Source organism: Ostrinia nubilalis, chromosome 1, assembly GCF_963855985.1.
Source record: "Ostrinia nubilalis chromosome 1, ilOstNubi1.1, whole genome shotgun sequence".
Taxonomy (NCBI): Eukaryota; Metazoa; Arthropoda; class Insecta; order Lepidoptera; family Crambidae; genus Ostrinia; species Ostrinia nubilalis.
Genome location: NC_087088.1, coordinates 7583351 through 7604492, shown reverse-complemented (window position 1 = coordinate 7604492; position 21142 = coordinate 7583351). Strand labels below are relative to the sequence as shown.

General features: G+C 38.6%; 2 protein-coding genes across 2 annotated transcripts; both read right to left on the bottom strand.

Moving 5' to 3' along the window:
* Positions 1 to 286: 286 nt before the first annotated feature.
* On the bottom strand, positions 287 to 5787 carry LOC135075430 (uncharacterized). The gene is made up of 2 exons (XM_063969873.1): positions 5623 to 5787; positions 287 to 2447 (listed from the first exon to the last, which is right to left on the bottom strand). Exons 1-2 carry the CDS (start codon positions 5785 to 5787, stop codon positions 2181 to 2183), a joined length of 432 nt encoding a protein of 143 aa, XP_063825943.1. The 3' UTR covers positions 287 to 2180.
* Positions 5788 to 8802: 3015 nt separating this feature from the next.
* Positions 8803 to 20453, bottom strand: LOC135077271 (A disintegrin and metalloproteinase with thrombospondin motifs 10-like). Its single transcript, XM_063971810.1, has 9 exons — positions 20028 to 20453; positions 14106 to 14272; positions 13654 to 13825; positions 11476 to 11799; positions 11071 to 11279; positions 10485 to 10676; positions 9850 to 9978; positions 9482 to 9596; positions 8803 to 9027 (listed from the first exon to the last, which is right to left on the bottom strand). The coding sequence occupies exons 1-9, from the start codon at positions 20100 to 20102 to the stop codon at positions 8803 to 8805; spliced, it is 1608 nt and encodes a 535-aa protein (XP_063827880.1). The 5' UTR covers positions 20103 to 20453.
* Positions 20454 to 21142: the final 689 nt, after the last annotated feature.

Genomic DNA, 21142 nt, shown 5'->3' with positions numbered 1-21142 from the left:
GTATAAATCTGCATTCACAGCTAAAAATCGAAATGATCCTCATTGTGGGTTCAATTCCCGCCTTAGGCAGTTCGATTTTTTCAAGTTATTTATAATTTTCAAATATACAGTGTATTCATTATGTGCAATAAATAAATAAATAAATTAATTAATTAATGAACTAATTAATTAAAGTAATGTAGGTATGTAATGTAGATAATTTTCGTTTCGTTTGTATTTAGTACTCGTATTATCTCGAATGTCAATATCAATTAACAATAGGGACTAACAATTGTAATCAAACACATTTTAAAATACATAAATAAATATATTTATTTATAATTAAATGCACCATGTTTTTAAGTCTAGATAATATAATACTGTATGTAGTTGTAGGTACCTATAAAATATTCATATTGTAGGGGAGAGGGGGGCAGCTTTGGACAGGGGCAGCTTAGAACAAATGATGGTTTAGGCTACAATGGTATAAATCATAATTTATATTGCCAGCACTGATGCGCATAGCCGTCCCATCTCATTTTTAATATCTAACTGTAGGTTAACCGGCAAAAGTGTTTTTTTGTTTTTGACTGCCAATTTCGCACTTTTTTATTTTGGTTTTAAGGATTTTGTGGACGTAGTTTTATAAAATAGTGAGTGGTTTGTTTACTATATGGAAGTTTAAATAGTTTCAATGAAGATTTGATAAGAAATTGCGATATAAAAGTATGTTCCGTTATTAAATTTATGTTTTTTTCTGGAAATATACCCATGGGGCAGCTTTGAACGAAATGGTTGGGGCACCTTTGAACTTTATAAATTTTCTTCTTTAAGTGGTATTATGAAACCTTAAGTTTTCTAATACTTCGTAGAAGGTTTTTACATAAAAAATAAGCAGATTGCTTTACTGTGACAGATAAAATTTCAAGCTGGGTGAAGTCCGGGCAAAAGCTAGTTTTAGTAGTTGATTGATATTTTTTCAATTATGCAGTTTTGTCTTTGATGTGTCATTAAACAGAAAGTTTATTAGTATTTAGTTAATTGATATATCTTATATTAACTTTTTTTTTAATAATATCTTTAAGTTTTGTGTTACTTTGTACAGAGTGATGTAAAATAAAATAAACATGTTAAATTGATCCCAAATGACACTGATCATTTAAAATTTTGTTTATTAATTATTTTAAAAATACACATTCATAAATATTCAGTTTTATTTCATTGAAAAAAATACTAATTCAAAACTGCCCCAGGCGTGTTCAAGGCTGCCCCGACTACGGGGCAGTTTTGAACGTTTACAGGTCTGTGCAAAAATCTAAATATCTTAATAAGCGTTCATGAATAATTAAGAAAAACATCATTATTTTGTTGTGTGATAACCATGACCTCTATCTAGGAAGAAAAAATTAATGAAATCGTTCAAATTTGGAAGATATTTAATAAAGTATGAAAATTGTTCAAAGCTGCCCCCCTCTCCCCTACTTATGCAAATTAGGCACTTACTTAACTAATAAAAAAACTAATAAATTGTTCTATAAAACGTAATAATCACCTATCATTACGACTAGCCTTTTATGTTATCTTCTATGATTGTAACTTAGTGCATTGTAACAACTAACCACTTCATGTAAAATAAGAAGTGATACGAGTATCAACACGATACAAAATACGAGATAAAAGTACAATGATTGCATTAGTGAAGCATATAATGACTAATATCATGAAAATATTATCTCTATTAAATCATACAATATTCACAGAACTTGAGAACATACGAAATCACCAAGTAGTAAATTAATATTTAATTGTCTTCGCCTTTAATTTACAGCTATTATGTAGGTATTCTGGTTTTATTTCATAATCTATTTAATACTGGCTAAAACAATAATTAAGTACAAAAACGCCTTTTTAATACAAATCATACCCCTCTATACTTCTTAACTAATAAATGCAGTAGGCTGAACTATATCAATATTTCAGTACAATCATGTAAATGTTTGAACGAAAAAATGCGTAAAGTAGTTTGCAAAAAATACACCTGCAGTGTTCGTTTGTATAAACAAAATAATACTGAATTATACAATGTATTACAACTAAGTACTTATTTACTTAATGGCAAGACTTTAATAGCAAAATACACAAAAGACAATAACATGTCTTATCGGCCGAGCTTACTCGAGTGGAAGACGAACCCTTGATATCTACATGTGAGGTTGTGAGTCACTCTCGGGGGCTGGTGGTATGTCCACGTAGTCTTTGACCTCCCAGTTATCTTCGGGCTCTTCAGGGAGGTGCGGGGGGAAGGCTGACCGGACGAGGGGCACCCCCCCATCGTCTAGCGAAAGGTATGCTTTGATCTTAGCCGCTGTCTCCTCATCAGGCGTCTGGAAGGCCCGCGCGTTAAAAGCTCCACCGATATCTTCGCTCGGCAGCTCCCAGATATGCCACTGAGCAGTCATTTTGAAATTCTGTGAACAACAGTGACTAAATTACTGATAGGTAGAGTAGTGATAGTACGAATGATAATGCAAAATTGTGACAAAACTCTCGAATATTTCCTGCAACAGATCGACAATCTCGATTGATTTGTGAATTAAGTATAAAAATACTTTCGGTATTAGTATGTATAGAAAAAAATTATCGGCACCTTATAAATCAATGCAAAGACCTCTTGAAAAACTTATCTAATAAAATAACTTAGTTTCAAATTCTATACTGAAATGTATCAGGTAGAAGCGTCCGTATTTCGACATCAATAATGAAACGAACTAGTAAGTAGGTAAATCTTTTCGTACGTTTAGTTAAATTTACAAGTGGCGCACCTAGCAATTAGCTAATGAAAACACCTTATTAAGCAACACCGCATAGATATCTAATGAAATTGTAATAAAATGTTTTTCGATAAACTGAAATTACCTATTCCATTTCTGATTGAAACTGGCTTAATTGAGCAGCATTGGTAATTTTACATACTGATTAGTATTTATGTTTTGTAGTATTCTAAACTTTGTCTTAATCGTACATATTGTTTTAAACATATAGAAATTGTTAATGTTACATTTTATTATCTCAGTAGGTGTAGTAATTTAGGGGTTATCCACCAAATAAAAGTTAGAAACAAAGTTAAGAAAAATGCACTCATTATTTGTATAATATCCACTTGGTGACAATCAGACAATTAGACAAATTAGTGTCAAAGGTTGAACCCTACTTACTTTTTTCTAACAAACATTAACTATCTATCTATGTTATCTATCTGTACAAATAATAATATGTTGAGCACATAATATTGAAGTGATTAAACAGAAATTACTAATGATGTTTAAGAATATATTCGAAATACTTACTTAACATAAATAATAATTAGTATCAATGCAGTTTAGTGATTTCTTTCTATGAAGAAGATTCATCTATCTATGACCACAAGCTTGTTGTATCAACAATAGCAATAGTTATTAACCGCAATTAATATGATACTACACAATCCAACGACGACTTCCGTCGGATACGTATCAAACAGCAACCACAAGAAACCTTGATTAAAGTAAGGTTGTAGGTGGTTTTATCTTTAAAGCCATAAAATGTAATATACTGGCAAAAAACAAAATTTTAAAAATACATGAAGTTAATAACCACCATAAAGAGATGTTATTTGTTTACAAGCTGGCTAAAAATAAAGAGCAAAACTTAATCAAGCTGGAAATTAAGACACAAGCATGATAAATCAGTGTGCTTATGCTTTGCGTACAGTTTGTTTATTAATCGCACTATCAAAGTAAACCAACACTTTACACGTCATGTTTTCACAAAGAAAAATATTTGACATGTAGCAACATTTTAAAATGTCTAGATAAATTGTGACAAATTAGCGAGCGATTTATAGTTGATCCGATGCGCTGGGTGACGCATGACGTGGTTAAGTTACGTTACGACTCTCATCATTTTGTGTCATTATGCTCACGTGACATTGGCAAACGTGGAAACACAATAGCCATAGAGGAGAAGAAGAAGAAGACTCTCATCATAAAATATGTAGTTAGACGATGACATACTGAAACTGAAATTATGATACCTATCTAAATACGATACGATGAAAATTTATGGTTTAATCATTGAAAAGGTCGCTTGTTAGCTAGCATAAAACAAAAGAATACTTTTAATGATACCAAACCAAAAAGGGTTTATTGCTTTACAATTAACAAGATTATCTCCTCCCGGGTTGTCCGGAAGAGATCGCTTCCTTGAGATAAGACCGCATAAAGTGAGCCATTCTAATTTTTATAATCGTCCGTTTTGTGTGGTATGTGGTGATATACTCGTAGAGTAGTGTTATCCCTACCTAGTTCATTATATGTATAATTTATCCGCAGTAAAGAAGTTTATGTAATTTATTTTGATAGAATGGAGAGAACACGTGAGATGACGCTAGTGTTGACAAACAATAGGATTTGACGTTCGCACCGGCTTATCATTTTACAACACCTACCTCAGGATGATAAATTGTGCCTATCCAACTCTAGCATCAATTGGTTCTCAAACTGTGTAATATTGTGGCAAAATCAATTAGGATCTTATTATTTAACTTAAATTATACTTTATCATTAAAAAAAATCAGATTAGCTAAGCTTTCAAAAGTTTTTTCTGTGACTACCTACATGCATTTGGTGAAGGCGACAATAACCCAACGGTGAAGGTGTCGGATTGGCCGACTCGTGATCCAAGGAACGCGGGTTCCAATCCCGCCGCCGCTGCACTATTGTATTGGGAATTCATACATGAAAATTTTAAAATATATTTTAAAATATAATGTACCCAGTGGGAAAATAATAATAATAGAGTCGTGGATCTTTGGGAATAACCGACGTGAGTCAAATCTGAGACATTCCCTACAACGTTGATAAAGCGAACGCACGATTCAACCATGCCACAAAACATCCTCATATTAAATCACACTGTTATGTATACGCTACTGATATTTATTGTCATTCATTAAATTACTACCAGGTATTTTATTACCATGTACGTAAGTAGGTAATCAAAATTATAAATGACTATTCTCATAGTACTGCACTAGTGTTAAGCAAATAGGCATTAAACAGGATTTAAACAGTTAACGCGTACATGCGGCATGACATGCGGTCGGACTTGAATATTTTGTCGTCGTTATTCTCATAGGCGCTTGTGTTAATACACATATATTATTTCTGTACGCTATAAACTGGGTGATGTTTGCCAGCAGTTGAAGATAAAGTACTCGTAGTTTCTTAAAATATTCGAGGTTTAGAAGACCATTATGCCTACTTCTGGAATGCGTGAATAAGAAAAGCTTGGTTTAGTTTATGCAGTGTTAAAGAAGCTGAAGCAATCCTGGGGTGTGATCATATTATCACCAGGAACTACCTATAATAGTCGAGAAATGTGTTTGTATACAACTTTCAGCATGTGCAAAAATGGTACAACTGATAACTCAGTCTGTAGAAAATAAACTACAATAACAGTTGACAATTACCTACTTATTATTTAAGATACTGCAGTATTTGCTGTCGTCCGTACTTGACATTTGTTGGCTTTTCTTGCAACACAACTGGTTGCTGCAACGAAATAAAAGCTTTAAGGTGGCCACACATCGGCTCCTAACCGTACCTCAGGCAAGCAGTGGTGCTGTAGACAGTAGTAGTCCTGCGTGCCATCATGGTGGCACCAGGTTCCATCGGGGAAGTAGGGGTCGAGACCAGCGTCGTTGAGCTCCACTCGTGGCGCGTAGAAGCCTCCGCCCGCCGCGCGCCGGCAGAACACCGCGCAACCCATCCACATGCGCGCTGAAACAACACAAGTGTGGCTGCCTCCTAAAGTGTGATCAAGAGTCGCAGAACGGAAGAAAGCTATGGGGAACAAATGTGGAATGGAAATGTAGTTTTTGAACTGTCTGCGTAAAATAGTGACTGACAATTTTGGTACAAAAAATATGACAAAAATAGACTGAACTATCACGGTGATCTTACCATTCACGTTGCAATAAAATAAAAATTACTACAGCCATAATTCAAATTCAAATTCAAATTATTTATACCTACCATACCTTGTAGTTAGGTGTTAATAATAATATTAGTCTGCCTTATTGTTTTGTAACATTCGCAGTCTACTAGCGAGGACCATGGATATGTTTGCATCCATCTACGAATAATGACTTGAATTCCTTATTCGCTCTTTTCAGTAGAACTTATTAGAAGAAGATAATAATATTGAATTGATTAACGACAAATTAAATCCAGTTAAATCGTGCATTCCAATGTCGTAGTTATATTTCGTAGTCTGCTACGAAAAGCACAAATAAAGTTCATATTTTCGTAACGTAACTACTACTACGACACTACTGCTACTACGGTAGAAAAATCATAGCTGCTGACGAAAAAAATGAAGCAAGGAAGTTTGTTTTTGTAGCTCACGTAGCTACTGCTACGATAGAAATGGAGCAAGGAGTTTGTTTTCGTAGCTCACGTAGCTACTTCTACGACCCACTACTGCTACTGCTACGATAGAAATGTAGTAGCTGCTGGCGAAAAATTCGAGCAAGTTTTATTTCGTAGCTCACGTAGCTACTGCTACGACACTCCCACTGCTACGATAAAAATGTCGTAGCCACTGAAGAATAAATGGAGCAAGTTTGTTTTCGTAGCTCACGTAGCTACGTGACGTAGCTACGTGAGCTACGAAACGTAGCTGCTACGACACTACTACTACTACTACGACAGTATCGTAGCTGCTGGCGATTAAATGGAGCAAGGAGTTTGTTTTCGTAGCTACTGCTACACTACTAACTGCTACGATAGAAATATCGTAGCTGTTGGCGAAAAAAATGGAGCAAGTTGGTTCATGTTTTCAATGCTCACTACTACGACACGACACTACTACTACGATATTAATGTCGTAGCAGCTGACAAAAAATGGAGTACGAAGAGTTTATGTTTCGCGTTCTGTTGCCTTTTAGAGAAGGCAACCCTAGCTACTTGGCCTCCCTGTAGTGGTTATTTATTTATTTATTTATTTATTTAAGGACAACCAACAAAACATACACCATACATTCAAAGTTTCCTTATAAATAAATTAAGCTAAGGTGTTGCCTTAATTAAAGGTTGCCACGACATGCACCGAATGTTGGATAACAATAACGTTAACGTTATAAAAGGCTGGTTATGGTGAGCTCACTAGGGTCGTGCGGCGCCTGCAGGCCGCCTGCGCGCGCGTCGAGCGCCGGCACGCGCGCCGCGAACTCCGCGCACTTGCGGCTTGCCAGTTCGCCCGCGGTCACGCGCGTCTTCTTGCCGCACACCTGGGAACATGTTTATGACGTGTACGACATTATGAAAAAAAACTTTTTTGATGATGTTGGCAATACACGTCGAGGTCGACTTGATTTGTGCCATTTTCAAGTATATAAGTGATACGAGTTACAAAAATCAAGTAATGATATAATGAAGGATGATAGATGATACCCCTTCCCACCCTTTAAGTCTCAGTAAAGTGGTGGTGCTTTTACTGAGACCTCCTATGGACAACTTGAAAGAACCAAAATATCACGATGCACTGTTTTGCTTCACTTGCCCACACTCATGCACGTTCACGAACACTAAATGGTTACTAATCCACCATTATCACACATTAATAGTCGCCCAAACACGAATTTGAGGAAATAAAACAAAACCGCTAACATGACGCTTCAGATTCCCGCCAAGAAGCCGTATTAAATGTTATTACTCACTAAAGTTCAAATTTTAGTGGCAACAAATCTGCCACCACCAGGTAATCAGGTATAGGCTTAATTACCACCAGCTGACTTGGCATGGAATGTGGTTTGTCTTCTAAGGGGATACGTGCCGCAGCTTTATTACCTGTGAAGCGCATTATTGCCTAAATGTACCAAGATTTTATGATGGCATTCATCATCTAGATAAATTTTATTAGCTCTATCATCTTTATACCGAGACAATAATAATGAAACTACCCAACTTATGATAGAGGGTTTTCGCGAATGAAAGATCCGCTAGATAGCGGGACGTGGATGTGGGGTCTGACTGCTGCGTGATTGGTGGATTTTGACATATCTGTCAATGTCATGTCAAAAATAACCAATCATGCAGCATTTGGACCTCGCGTCTACGTATTGCCACCTGGCGGATTTTTCATTCGCGAAAACCCTCATCGTAATGTCTGTCAAATGATTACGATTGCTTTACACAATTCCACCTCAGATCTAATAAAATATTTGAATTTGAATTTGAAACCTACTTATCAAACGAACCTAGCTATAAACCCACCTTGGAATCATCGCAGAGCACGACATCATACCCCGTCCCGCTGCAGCCCTCAGCTAACGAACACACTCGGCGCCTCTCGCGAAAGCCGCGCGCGCGCGCCGTGCAGCCCGACCGGCAGGCCGCCTCTCGCCAGGCGCCCCAGCCGCCCTCCCCCGCTTCACCTGCTCCCTCCTCCGGTCTAGGGGCTGGGCTGGTCGTAGGACCGGCTCCGGCTGGGACGCACTCTCCACCTTGACACCACTGGAAGCAGGTGCAGATGATGTGATGGAAATAACTTAGACCTCAGGTTACACCTGATTGTTGCATCTTGGATGGAAGATGAACTCAAACTTGTGACAGTGTAAAAAAAACCACCAGAACTACCTACTTTTCTCTACGAATCTGGTACAAGATCTGATCTTAGAGTGATTAAATATTTTGAAGATAGCGCAACACACGTACAAAATTTTATGTTAGCAATTGTGATGAAAGGTGAATTTGCATTAGTTTATTGTACCAACTCGTCGTTTCATGAGCACTTGAAGAATATATTTTCTTGTCTAGCCCACATGTCTGAAATCTTTTTTTTTTTACATAAAGATCTAACCATCTGATTCCCGCAAGGCGTCCCGGGCAGCGCGGGCCCGGCGTAGTAGAACCCGGCGCGGTGAGGCGTGCGGCAAGCCAGCTGAGCACACTGCTCGCCGGCGGGGCCCGGCGGTGACGGCGCTGCGTCCGAGTCGCGAAGGAGTATCTGGAATCAACGCCCGAATATCTTTCATTTATGAGTTTCAAGCTAATGATGATGCTACAAGTGATATAAATTCAAAGCAACATTGAAATATTTATTGTTTATAAGAATATTATTTGTTTAGGGTTTAATTAAAGAGAGTACGGCCTGTTTTCACCATCACGCCCTAATTTTTAAGTGACCCCTATGTAAACAAAATTCCTGTTAATTGTTACCATAGGGTTCACTTAAAAATTAGGGATTGATGGTGAAAACGGGCATACATCTCTTTAATTAAATCCTAAACCAGCATCTACCGTTTGTTTGCCAACTTATTTGAAAAGACGAACATCTGCTGTTAATATGTCAAGGTTCTTCACCCTAAACGCCTGAAGTAACGCATAGTATTTTAGGCCTTTTCCTGTGCTACGAATTTAGCCCGAAGATTATAATCTTACTTATAAAAGCAACTACTCACCTCGCACTGTTTTTTAGCATTCCAAATAGCTCCCGGTGCTTCTCCGAACTTCTCGTGCTTGAGCTCGTTGGGGGTGTCCAAGTCATCAGCTCCGTCAAAAAGACATGTTGCCCATCTTAATCATAGAATAGATAAATACATGTAACAAAGTTCTACTTGCGCATCTTTCTTAAAGCTGGTATGTTCAAGGCAAGTTGATACTTGATACAGAGTGAGTGAAATATTTGGGTCAGACAAATACGATGCGCAAGTGGAATTTTAACGATTATTTTATAGAAGCTCTTAAGCTTGATATTAAAGTGCATCTTTTAAATAATTTATTAAACTTTTGGAACTGAGATAGTAAGCTATGACGAAAATGTACGTACTGCAAGTCCGAGACGACCTGTGCGCTGCAGACGGACCAGGTGGCCTCGCCGTTGGTGCCGCGCGAGGGAGACATGATGTAGCCGTCGCGGGCGCAGGAATTGCCGCTGCCGTCGTGGTGCATGCCCAAGCTAAACAGTAGTTTGGAAATCTCGTGTTAATAGTTTTAGAAATAGGTACAGTACCTAATAGCTCCCTACTGACAAAAATGTTAGAAATGTAGAGACAATTTAATTCTGAAAGAAAAGATTCAAAGCGATACTGTCTCTACATTTAAGTCATTTCTTGGCTGTATGGTAATTAAATATTAAATAGCACAAAAGCAACACGTAGTAGGGATACACGTAAGAGTTTATCACTACTTGATACTCGTACCTGACAATAAAATTCAGAAACACAAAAATCGTAACCTTGAAGACGCAATAAACAGGAGTTAATAGGTACCTAGTTACATTTCGGTAAAAATAGTAAATCACAGCTTTTCTTGAAGTTAGGACTCGTATAAGGTAAGTTTTTGCAGTAAAATTGCAGCAACAAGAATGCGTGCTTTGAATATCACCCGAATCCAAAAGCATGGAACCCGAGAGCATTCCAAAATACACCAGTAATTTTTAGTAAAAACAAAATCTCCACAGACTTATGCCCGATCTCGTGCGCGAGGATGTAGACGGAGGTGAAGCCGGCGGAGGGGTAGGGCCTGCCCAGCGCGTCCGTGGTGCCGAACTCGGAGACCACGCATGCATGAGCCGGCAGGCACACGCCGCCCACCGGAGCCAGGCCCATCGTCACGCCGTTGCGCCGCCCGCCCTCCTCGGAGAAGAAGTCCAGCCTGGAACACACGATTAGGGACGTAGCGACTCTTGCTGCTGGGTTTGTTATCTTTGTCACACAAGTAGGTACTCGTATAAATTTAATCATAATTCCTCCACCTCTCACTGTTTGTGCTTATAAACCTCACCTTTTAAGTTAAACAGACTAACTAGCAAATCTCATATTGAAGATCTAAGGATTCTTCCTTCAGAATATAAATAAAATAGTTTGTAACACGATCTTTAAACTTAGCTGCTCATATCAAATATACATAGTAGGAGAATTCCAATAAGTATTGGAAGTATTTGGAGTTCATAAACAGTTTAGGTAAAGGCACCAGTTCTTGTGCACGCCATTGGCCACCTAGCTATGCCTCTGTAGTATTTAAAAAGTGCCATATTCCATAAACTTACCCAGACAATAACAGGGCCATATCCCAATGCTCAGGATCATCATCATCTTCAACGTTCAAAGACCTTTGGTAAGCACAGAACGCGTCCAGAAGACGCCCCCGCTCGGCGTGCGCCGGCAGCGATGGCGGTTGTGCACGTAGCAGGGTCAGGCGTACCAGGGACAGCTGAATTCTGGTACCGAGAGACGAGTGCTGATATAGAGCCTGAACCTGTAATCAAAAAGAAATTACAAACCACTAAGGAATCCTTCCGCTAAAATCGCAATGCAACAAGAAAGGTGACGAAAATCTCAAAAGCAATCAAGATTTTGGATTCCTATGTTAGGTGATCTCCGACAGGATTCAATGACTGCATTTTTTTAAAAGCTCTAGTCAAAGTTTTTATTAAAGCTTTAAAAAAGCTTACCCCGTTTATGTACGCCAGCAGCATATCGCGCAAGTCACCTTCATTGTAATTCAGAAATGGATGGAAGAGTTTGTATCCAGCTTCGTCCAAGAAAAGTGCAATCTCGATGGTGTAGCTCGAAGGTGGTGGTTTGAAGTGTGGGTAGTGAGCTCGAGGCCGCCGAACGCGTGGTCGTAGAGGTCTCGCGTCGTCGAAAGGCGGCGCAGGCGGCGGTGCTCGTCGGATCACGTGCGCCGTTCGACCATCGCCGTTTTCCGCGCGGCCAGCGCCCGCCGGCAGAGGGCGCACTTCGTATGTAGAGTTGTCTACTACGATCAAGCCATGCTGAAAGTAAACATAATTGCCATTTGATTCCATACTCAGACAAATCTAAGTGTCTTTGTTACTTTCGGTATTTGTGTACCCGGTTTTGTTTGCAGCACATCAGCATTTGCAGTTTCTGTAAGTAACACTATCTAGAGTTCATTGGATTCTGAAACCGTAATTAGCACAAACCAACTAAATATCTAATCTACCAAAGACATCTACTACACTAAATATTAATCACTTTACAAACTTTAGCGCTATCTCGAAACGAAACTCATTACTACTTGATTACTTATCAAAAATTCATAGTAGGCCAGTAGAATTAAACACAAAAATTGATTAAATCGGAAATAATTCCTACAAAAGATTTTTTTGCTTTAATGGCTTCATTGGTTGCCCATTAAGACTCTCCTAAGTTTTCGACTTCGACGGAGTTGTGCTTAAGTGGTGGGTGCCCCCGAAAGGGGCGTTTTTTCGATTTTCCGGTTATTACCGCGTAAAGGACTTACCCTATCGAAAAGTGGTCTTCATGACGGTTAAAGGGCACTTAATCCTGCATTGAATAAGACCAAATTCATATATTTTGGACAAACCGTTCTCGCGCTAAAGTTCGGCAAAGTAGAAAATATACGTATAATTAATGACCCTCTCCACGTCCAATGGCTTGTTACCCACATGCTTCCAAGCCTTGTAAAGGGTCGCCTTAACCAGTGTAACCCCAACAAGGCTCACGAGTTTGATTCGCTTATCCTTGTTCGTCCCAGCCGTTCCTTAACTGCGGTTGCTGCACCTCTTCCTGGCACTCTCCTGAACGACTCTGTGTTACCTAATGTGGCTGCCCCTCTTCCTTGTACCCTCCTGTACGATTTCATTGCTTAGCCATATGCCTGGTCCAAGGTTCGACGCCACAAAATCAACTTCGTACGAGTGAAAATAGTTTAAATACTATTTCCCGTGCTTGCAACATTTTTCTTTACTGCTTCGCCTCTATTAGTCGTAGAGTGATTGTATATATCCTATAGCCTTCCTCAATGTATGAGCTATTCAACACAAAAATAATGATTTCAATCAAACTAGTAATTCTTAAGATTAGCGCGTTCAAACAAACAAACAAAAAACTCTTCAGCGTTTTAATATGAACTTGTTGTCATTGATTTTTGGCGTCGAACCTTAGACCAGGCATACGGCTAGGCAACGTAGTCATGCAGGAGGATACAAGGAAGAGGGGCAGCCACAGTAGGTAACACAGAGTCGTTCAGGTGAGTGCCAGGAAGAGGTGCAGCAACCGCAGTTAAGGAACGGCTGGGACGAACAAGGATAGGCGCATCAAGCTCGTAAGCCTTGATAGGGTTACACTGGTTGAGGTGGCCCTTTTCAAGAATTGGAAGCCTGTAGGTAACAAACCATTGGACGTGGAGAGGGTCATTAATTATACGTATATTTTCTACTTTGCCGAACTTTAGCGCGAGAACGGTTTGTCCAAAACATATGAATTTGGTCTTATTCAATGCAGGATTAAGTGCCCTTCAACCGTCATGAAGACCACTTTTTGATAGGGTAAGTCCTTTACGCGGTATAACCGGAAAACCGAAAATTTGCCTCTTTCGGGGGCCCCCACCACTTAAGCACAACTCCGTCGAAGTCGAAAACTTAGGAGAGTCTTAATGGGCAACCAATGAAGCCATTAAAACAATAAAATCTTTTGTAGGAATTATTTCCGATTTAAAAGCTAATTCTACTGGACTATAGACATCGCTAAGTATTTGATTCTACTTTGAATATTTTTCAGCAGATAGGATAAAGTTAAGTTTGCGTTGAATGCCTTGATTGCATGAGGCTTTCTTAGTGAAATTGCAGTAAACAACAATATACCAATGCATGGTCCCTGCACGCAGATAGGGCTGCCACTGCGCCGGCGCCCGAGTGCTGGAAGTGGCAGGAGGCGTCCACGGCCGACAGTGGCTCCTCCTGTCCTCGGTCCGACCACACCTGGAACTGCGGCGACACTAGCCGCCGGTTCGGCACCAGTTGTAGCTCGAAACTCCTGAAATGTGTGAAATATTGGCTTAAAATCCTCGAAAGTTATGCAATGCTGCTTTTTTCTTTTTTTGTCTTTAACCAATACGACAAAGATCTTATCTGATGGAATAAGTATTATGTGACAGAAGGATTAAACATTAAAGAAGCGAGTTTCCCGAAAAGTGAGCCTTCCTTAAAGTAAAGGTTGGCTGGTAGAGACATATAACAAACTTTGGGACATGACTTCGGTGTCCTGTAACTATCTAGCTGAAATGATGATAATGATGATGAACTTATATTATTACCTTCCGAAAGCATCGAAGCTGTAGGGCAAAGGGATGTCATTATCATACGGTCTGTCTGCTGACAGCTGTGCCTCTCGGGGCAGGAGTGCTGGCAGGTACACCACCTGCACGTCACTGTCTGGCCCGTGCTTGCCGCGCTCGTCGGTCCACCAGCCATGGAAGTAATCCTGGAAAAAACATAAAACATGTTCCTTAATTGGTCTCTCGAAAAAAGTATCTTTAATTGTTGTAAAGGACAGTCAAATGATCGTTGCTGAAACTATTTTGTGTTATTTAGCCTTTGTCCGCGTCGCTACTCGCTGTCAAGGATTTCGCACACTTCCCACGGAGATATGAATTTTAATTTACTAATCAGTACTACACACACCGGCAGATTTAGAGGAACGGAAAAAAAAGCATCAATATCATCATTATTTTAGGAAAAAAATGCCTAATTATGACATTATTTTTTAATTTAATTCTAAATATGAAAAAAATAATTGCCAACAGTATATTTTTTTAATTATTTTGTTTAAATTACCCCATCAACAGTTTCGTTGAGTGTTTTGAATTGAATGAAGCTTTTGCTAATTTGAATTTCTTTTACGTGAAAGATGTTTTTTTTCTGAGAATTTTGTTGTGTAAGCATTCAGTTACTTATAAGGGTTTATTATGCCCAGCTTAGCACCGTCAGAAATCATTAAGGCAGATGAAATGAGAAGTAACGGCCATGCATACAAATCGGCTGCCGTAAGACGTCGTTGATCAGTATCGACCACCCATGGCAGTAACCAACGGTACAGATTGATCATTTCTGTCGTTAGGAGGAGGGTTCAAGTCAGAAAAAGGCGTACTTCGCGACGGGATGACCGTTTTTTACAACTTCGAGTTTTCAGAAAGTCGCGGTTACCTGCTGTTCAAGCCAGAAATAACCTTAAAGACACTCGAGGAGTAAGAGTGACTGAGCCCACAGTTCACAGGAGATTTACTGAAGTTGGTATAGGGTCGTGCATACCCGAGAAAGCTCCAACTTGTGACACAGCACCGAAAAAACATATTGAACTTTTCACGTGAATATCGTGATTGGGTCTTGAACGACTGGAGGCATGATCTCTTCACTTATGAGTGCAGAGTTCTCTTAAACCAGATCGATGGAAGATAGCGAATATGGAGACACAAAGAGAACGTAACATTTAGTCTTCATTTTGAAAATATCGTGATTTATGGAGGTAGCTTAATTCTGGTGTGGGGAAGGATTTGTTTGGGAGCTCGCACGGAGTTAGTGGTGGGTGATGGAGGAAATACGACTTCTGAATGGTACACTAGGAACATTTTAGAAGAACATGATGTGCCATTTACTCCATTTATTGTGGACTCCTTTAGTTTAATTCACGATAATGTTCGTTTTCACAGTGCTCGCTCAGTACAGGCACATCTAAACCATTTGGATATACCCATGATGCAGTGGCTGGCAAGATCCCTAGACAAGAATCCTATAGAGCATGTCTTGGACTTTCTTAAAAGATTTGTTAAATTCAGAATACCACCGGTGGTGTTGAGAAACGCGTTACTAGAGGAATGGCAGACATTGCCCCAAAATACCCTTCATAACATTAACTGCAGCATGCTCAGATGAATGGAAACCATCATCAGAGCAAGAGGGGGAAATACCCATCATTAATTAATTCATTTGGTTAGTGATAAGCTACCCTAATTTTTAATCTGGCCACAATTTCTAATTTTTGTTCAAAACTGAAAAATTGAAATTTCGTTTCGATGATTTTTTATTAAATAAAAACGACTAAATATTTAAAAAATCTATGTTATTTTATTTTATTTTAATTATCTCTTTATTTTGTATAATAAATATTTCATAGATCAGTAGTAATTTTCCTTATTTTCATACTTTTTTTTGCGTTCCGCTAAATCTGCCGGTGTGTGTAGTTTAAGAAGTTCGGGGAACTTTGCATCATTCGTTGTTTAGGAAGTTGCAAAAATACTTACACAATAAACCTCGCCATAGTCTCGCAAATCGCATAGTCAATTAATGATGTTTGGAGACCTAATTTTTAAAGGTGATTCATATTTTTTGTTAATTAATTTAATTAGTTGTCGCCGCGCTACGGCGTTGAAACTAGGTTGAACATCTTTTGAAAGTTGGTCGCGTGAGGATTGGCACAAAAAATAACAGGATAATAATTTATAGAAGGTAGGTGTACTTTCTTTCTTGTCATCACCCAGCGTGACTGTGTTAATGAGTCACTGGGCACACAATGTAAATTAACGGTATTGTATGAAATCCACAAAGTAGACAATAAAAATATTGCTAAGTATATCAGAGAGCTTATAAAAAGACGTGACACATTCGATTTCTAATAAGTACTAGTTAACTGCGTCTGCCCACGTTAAAGCTTGACCGATAAAATTAAGTCTCGTTGCGGATTACTCAGCAAAACTACTATTTGGCGTCATTGTTTGACAATGCAATCGATGTAGGTATCAGGAACGCGTCAAAGCGTGCGCATGCCACTCAATGAGCAGATGATGAATGTGAGTGATAACGAGGTCGGCCGGGGCGGTGACAACACGCACGCGCCTCTCTCGCCGCCTCACACCATCGCCACTAACGCGCCACTTTGATTATTAAAACTAATAAAAGACGTGGGAACGTTCACGAGCACGACACTTATCTATCACTTACCAAGTGTGTACATAATTTAAATGGGGCTATGCGAATCCACCCAAGGATGAGCGGTGTCAAGTGATCTCAAACTGAATCGAGGACGTGCTGCCGAGTTGAAATCAATAATATTAAAATCTGGCAGCTTTTATGTAAGAGGTACTTACATTAAATCGAGAACTCTATGATCAGCTCTAGTACGTTCCCGTTATAGGAAGGAATATGCCGCTGGATAGGAAGGATTCCCCAAATAAAAGATTCCGAGATAAAGATAATATTCATCTCAATTCTCAATGATACTCGTACACTAATCATTGCATTTTGTTGACGAATTTGGTATGAGAAAATATGCATCATGTAATAGAATACCTACACTTAAGTATACCTTGACTGCGAGTGAAAGGTGAGTTTTTGTTTACGCTGTCATATTCATTACAGTGGAAACGTTTTTCTATTCACTCCAGCTCTATTATGTAATGAGCATTGCAACTAATGAGAAGATAATTGTGAGTAATGTGACATAAACTGTATAACCGATTTTCTAAACATCTAAATATAAATAAATGGTTACTGCTATTTCAAAACATCGCAGACTCAAAATTTGTAAACATCTCACTAAAAGCTTGGCGGTCAGCTAGGTACATAGGTCCTGTTTGGAGTTACGAAGCAGTGAAAATGAAGGTGAGAAGCAATGGTGAGAATTACTGTCACTTAAAATGTTGACAATTGGAAATATAAACACCACGATCTTCCAGTTAGCAAGAGTAGCGATTATTAGAAGCTAAATTACTTGTCTAAATACAGTAGGCAGTATAGTGACTTATCTTTAATAGAAATAAATAATTCTAAGTTTTTGTATTGGTTTCCAGGATAGTGTGCTTTCAATAAATATTTCACAAAAAGTGGTATGGTACATAGATGAGCATAGATGTACGTAAATTAAGTTATTGATATGTGACAATGTTATTTGACCATGAAAATTATGAATAGATCGTAACATGTAGTATCACATGTTATCCATGTGACTTGTAGCACAGTACATAAATTATAATAAGTATACTGTGTTTGTAGGTAGGTAAGTAAAACTGATGGTGATGAGAGAAACTGAAATGAACCACGAAAACACCACGTGAGTCAGCTAAGTGTTGGCTCTACATTAGCGGATGTGAGCGAACTAAGGGGAAAGTAAAACTTATTTGTTTTTCCTTTTCTTGGAAGACAATGCTGTCCGAATTACGCTTTTTCGGATACAATTATGTATTACGTCTGCATACGTCGGATGATGAAAGTATTCTGAGCCGATCAATATCCATTACGTCGTTTAGACCTGGGTAACGCTGCAATTACGCCAACTCGGTTTACGACGCCGGGTAAGTATTGTGTGTGACTCATTTCGTCAAAGTGTGTTGGACCTCAGGAGAATTTGAAAGGTGTTAAGATGTTGAAAATTAGTGGTTTTACCCGAATCTTACATTGTTTACGGACTGCGATTTACATGCTATTTTAATAGAAGGCTGAATTGACAGCTCTTAAAAATTAAAGCATATTTTAAGAATGAAGTGTTTATTTCTGTGCAATTTTTTTGCTGTACCTCAAGGAGCGATGCCAGAATTACTTTCTGACGCAAGATTTTTTTCAGTTACGCATGTTGTCTATACTTTATCGAACAGTCTCATTGAAGCGCGCGTCTCTGAAACGACTGCCCGTAAATGAAACCGAATCGTGGTGACTCATAGGAACCGATTGAAAAACTACGTGACATTTACGGTTGTGTAACTTGCTACGTGATCCAGCACGGTAAAGTCCCAAACTCCAATTTATTATGTAATATAATTGCCAAAATAAAATTGAACATCACCTAGATACGGACGCATCAGAATTCGGTGAAAGTTGTTGTATAGCACGTGCCTCAATTTACTATTATGATGTCTGATGTAATGTATTCTAAGAATGTATTATTACCTATAGGTTTCCTGCAAAGTTTAGATGAATTTCCAGGTACAAGAAGTTGATTTCCCGGTTTGATCAATTTAAAGCGATACTCTTATTTTCTTATTTACTTAGGCACTCCGCATGTGCTCTGTACAAATGAGCTTTGATAGATACACCCCGACTAATAAAAATTACGTGTAATTTAAATACTAAAGTAGGCAGATATGCATTTAGTATGCTAGTAAGTAAGACACATCGCCTTTGATTTCATATTACACTAACTTACCCAAGTATCCGCTCTACATGAGGTTACATCGGTTGCGTATTTATCTAAAGGGTTTCTCACAATGTTTTCAATCTTTATAGTTATGCATAGGACCTGTTCTTTGTAAATTAAATCTTACGAGTAAGTTACTCCTCCTAGACAGCCTTATGTTGCTTATTTCAGTAATAATATGCTTAACTAGCAGAGCCTTCCAATGAAACCAACAAAACCATAACTATAAACTTTTGAATTATCCACCTATAGCTAGCTAAATAAAAAAAAGTAACTACTACACAACATATTTAAAAGATAAATTATAAAAACAATATTTTAAGTGTGCATTAAGGAAACTTGAATTAACTTTTTATGGTTGCCAAATAAAAACAAAGAAGTACCTACTTACTTAAGTATGCGTTTTTTTTTCAGGTTTTCCGCGAACAGGAAACGGTTCTAACGGAATTGTGCGAAGGTTAGGTGTTACTTTGCATAATTTTGTTGGACAGCCTTTTGCTTTCTTCTCGTAAAATCATTTGTTTTTGCTTTTGAAGCGTAAGTCAAATAAATATCTTTTGACACCCACTTAGGTACACAACAACCATTGTTTCTTTCATCTCGCTATTGAATCCACCAGTCATGTACCTAGTCCCAAACTAAGCTAAGGCTTTAAACTTGACCTGACTAGGATACAAAGTTAATAAATTTTATTCGCAAAAAGTACCTACACACATATCGTAAGTAGGTAAGTATATTGAATACAGTAACTAAAACAGACACGTTCATGTAGTCAAATGTTTGTTGTATTGTTCTGTAGAAAGAAAAAATATCTTTGTATGCAGGAGATTTGTACTTTATCCAATTTATAAAGATTCAATACCGTTTATATGTATTTTCATTTTAATATAGTACAAAAAATTGCCATTAAAAAATTTAAGCTTAGTACAAATATTTTCTTTTGTAAATATTTCAAATATCGAGGAAAAATCTAAGTAAAACGATATCCTGAAGCGCCGCCCGCCCAACTTTACGCCTAGTTGGGCGGACGATTGCACACAATATAAATACTTACGGGAAAACGCGCAGGCGCACCGGCTCGTAGCACGAAGAGTAGAGCTACAGTCACTATCTCAGCTCTTAGCGCCATTTCTCACATCGCACACTCAAAGCTGCTTCACGAATCCCGCCTAACACACGCTGCACTAATTTATAAGCACGCCCTCGGAAGTCGCATGCAGGTGTTTTGAATATCAGAAAAGCGCGATGCACTTCAAGACACGAAACGAATTCAATTGCGATATCGGCGATGCGATTAGAACGCGTACACTTATGCGGCGCCAGCTACCGAATAAAGCATTGTGAGCCCCCAAATGTACACCTTTCGCACCTTGAAGAGAAAGTCGAAGGAAAGTGCAGATTTTGGCTGTCAAGACACCGCCCACACGCGTCCCCGGAGGAGCATTGTCGCGAGTCATCCATCACCGAAGCCCAACGCGCGCTGCGGCCGGCGGCGAGCGCTAATCAAAACAAATGAACAATATCGACGCGGCTGCGGCACGACCGCGTGCTACCTCGCGAGTTTCACGTACGCACGGCTCATATTTGCTCATCAGGGAGCAAGCTGCATTTATTTACAATGTATTCGACGATATCATCTTATCATTTATTAACTAGACTTTCGTCTAGAGTCACTGTAAGTATTTTACCGGAAATAAAACATAATGCGTTCTCGTCGCACTCATTTATTTTGTGCTGGGCCTCATGGTGTCTACAATAAAAGTAAATGAAGCAATATGATTAGGCACATAATGTCTGCATTGCATGAGTTTTGATGAAAAAGCTTGCAGTCAGGGACATTAAATTCCTGTAATGTATTCAATGTAGAGCCATTTGCAACGGCTGCGAGTACTTAAGTATTCGTCAAAACATAAACTTTGTATTTAGTAAGGACCTCCTAATAGATTTATATACCTAATATCGGCTCTGAGTACCTACTTATTATATTAATAGGTATTTAGATATTGACTGAATAGTTTATTGCCAACCCAATGTTCTTAAAGGTGATGTCAATTGTGAGATAACTTTTAATTACTTGGTTACAGTCACGGTCAATGACAAAACTTTTATCAGTGTGTTGTCAAGAAATATGCAATGCCCGCATTTTGTGTCTTGCCGCCTGCAGGGCAT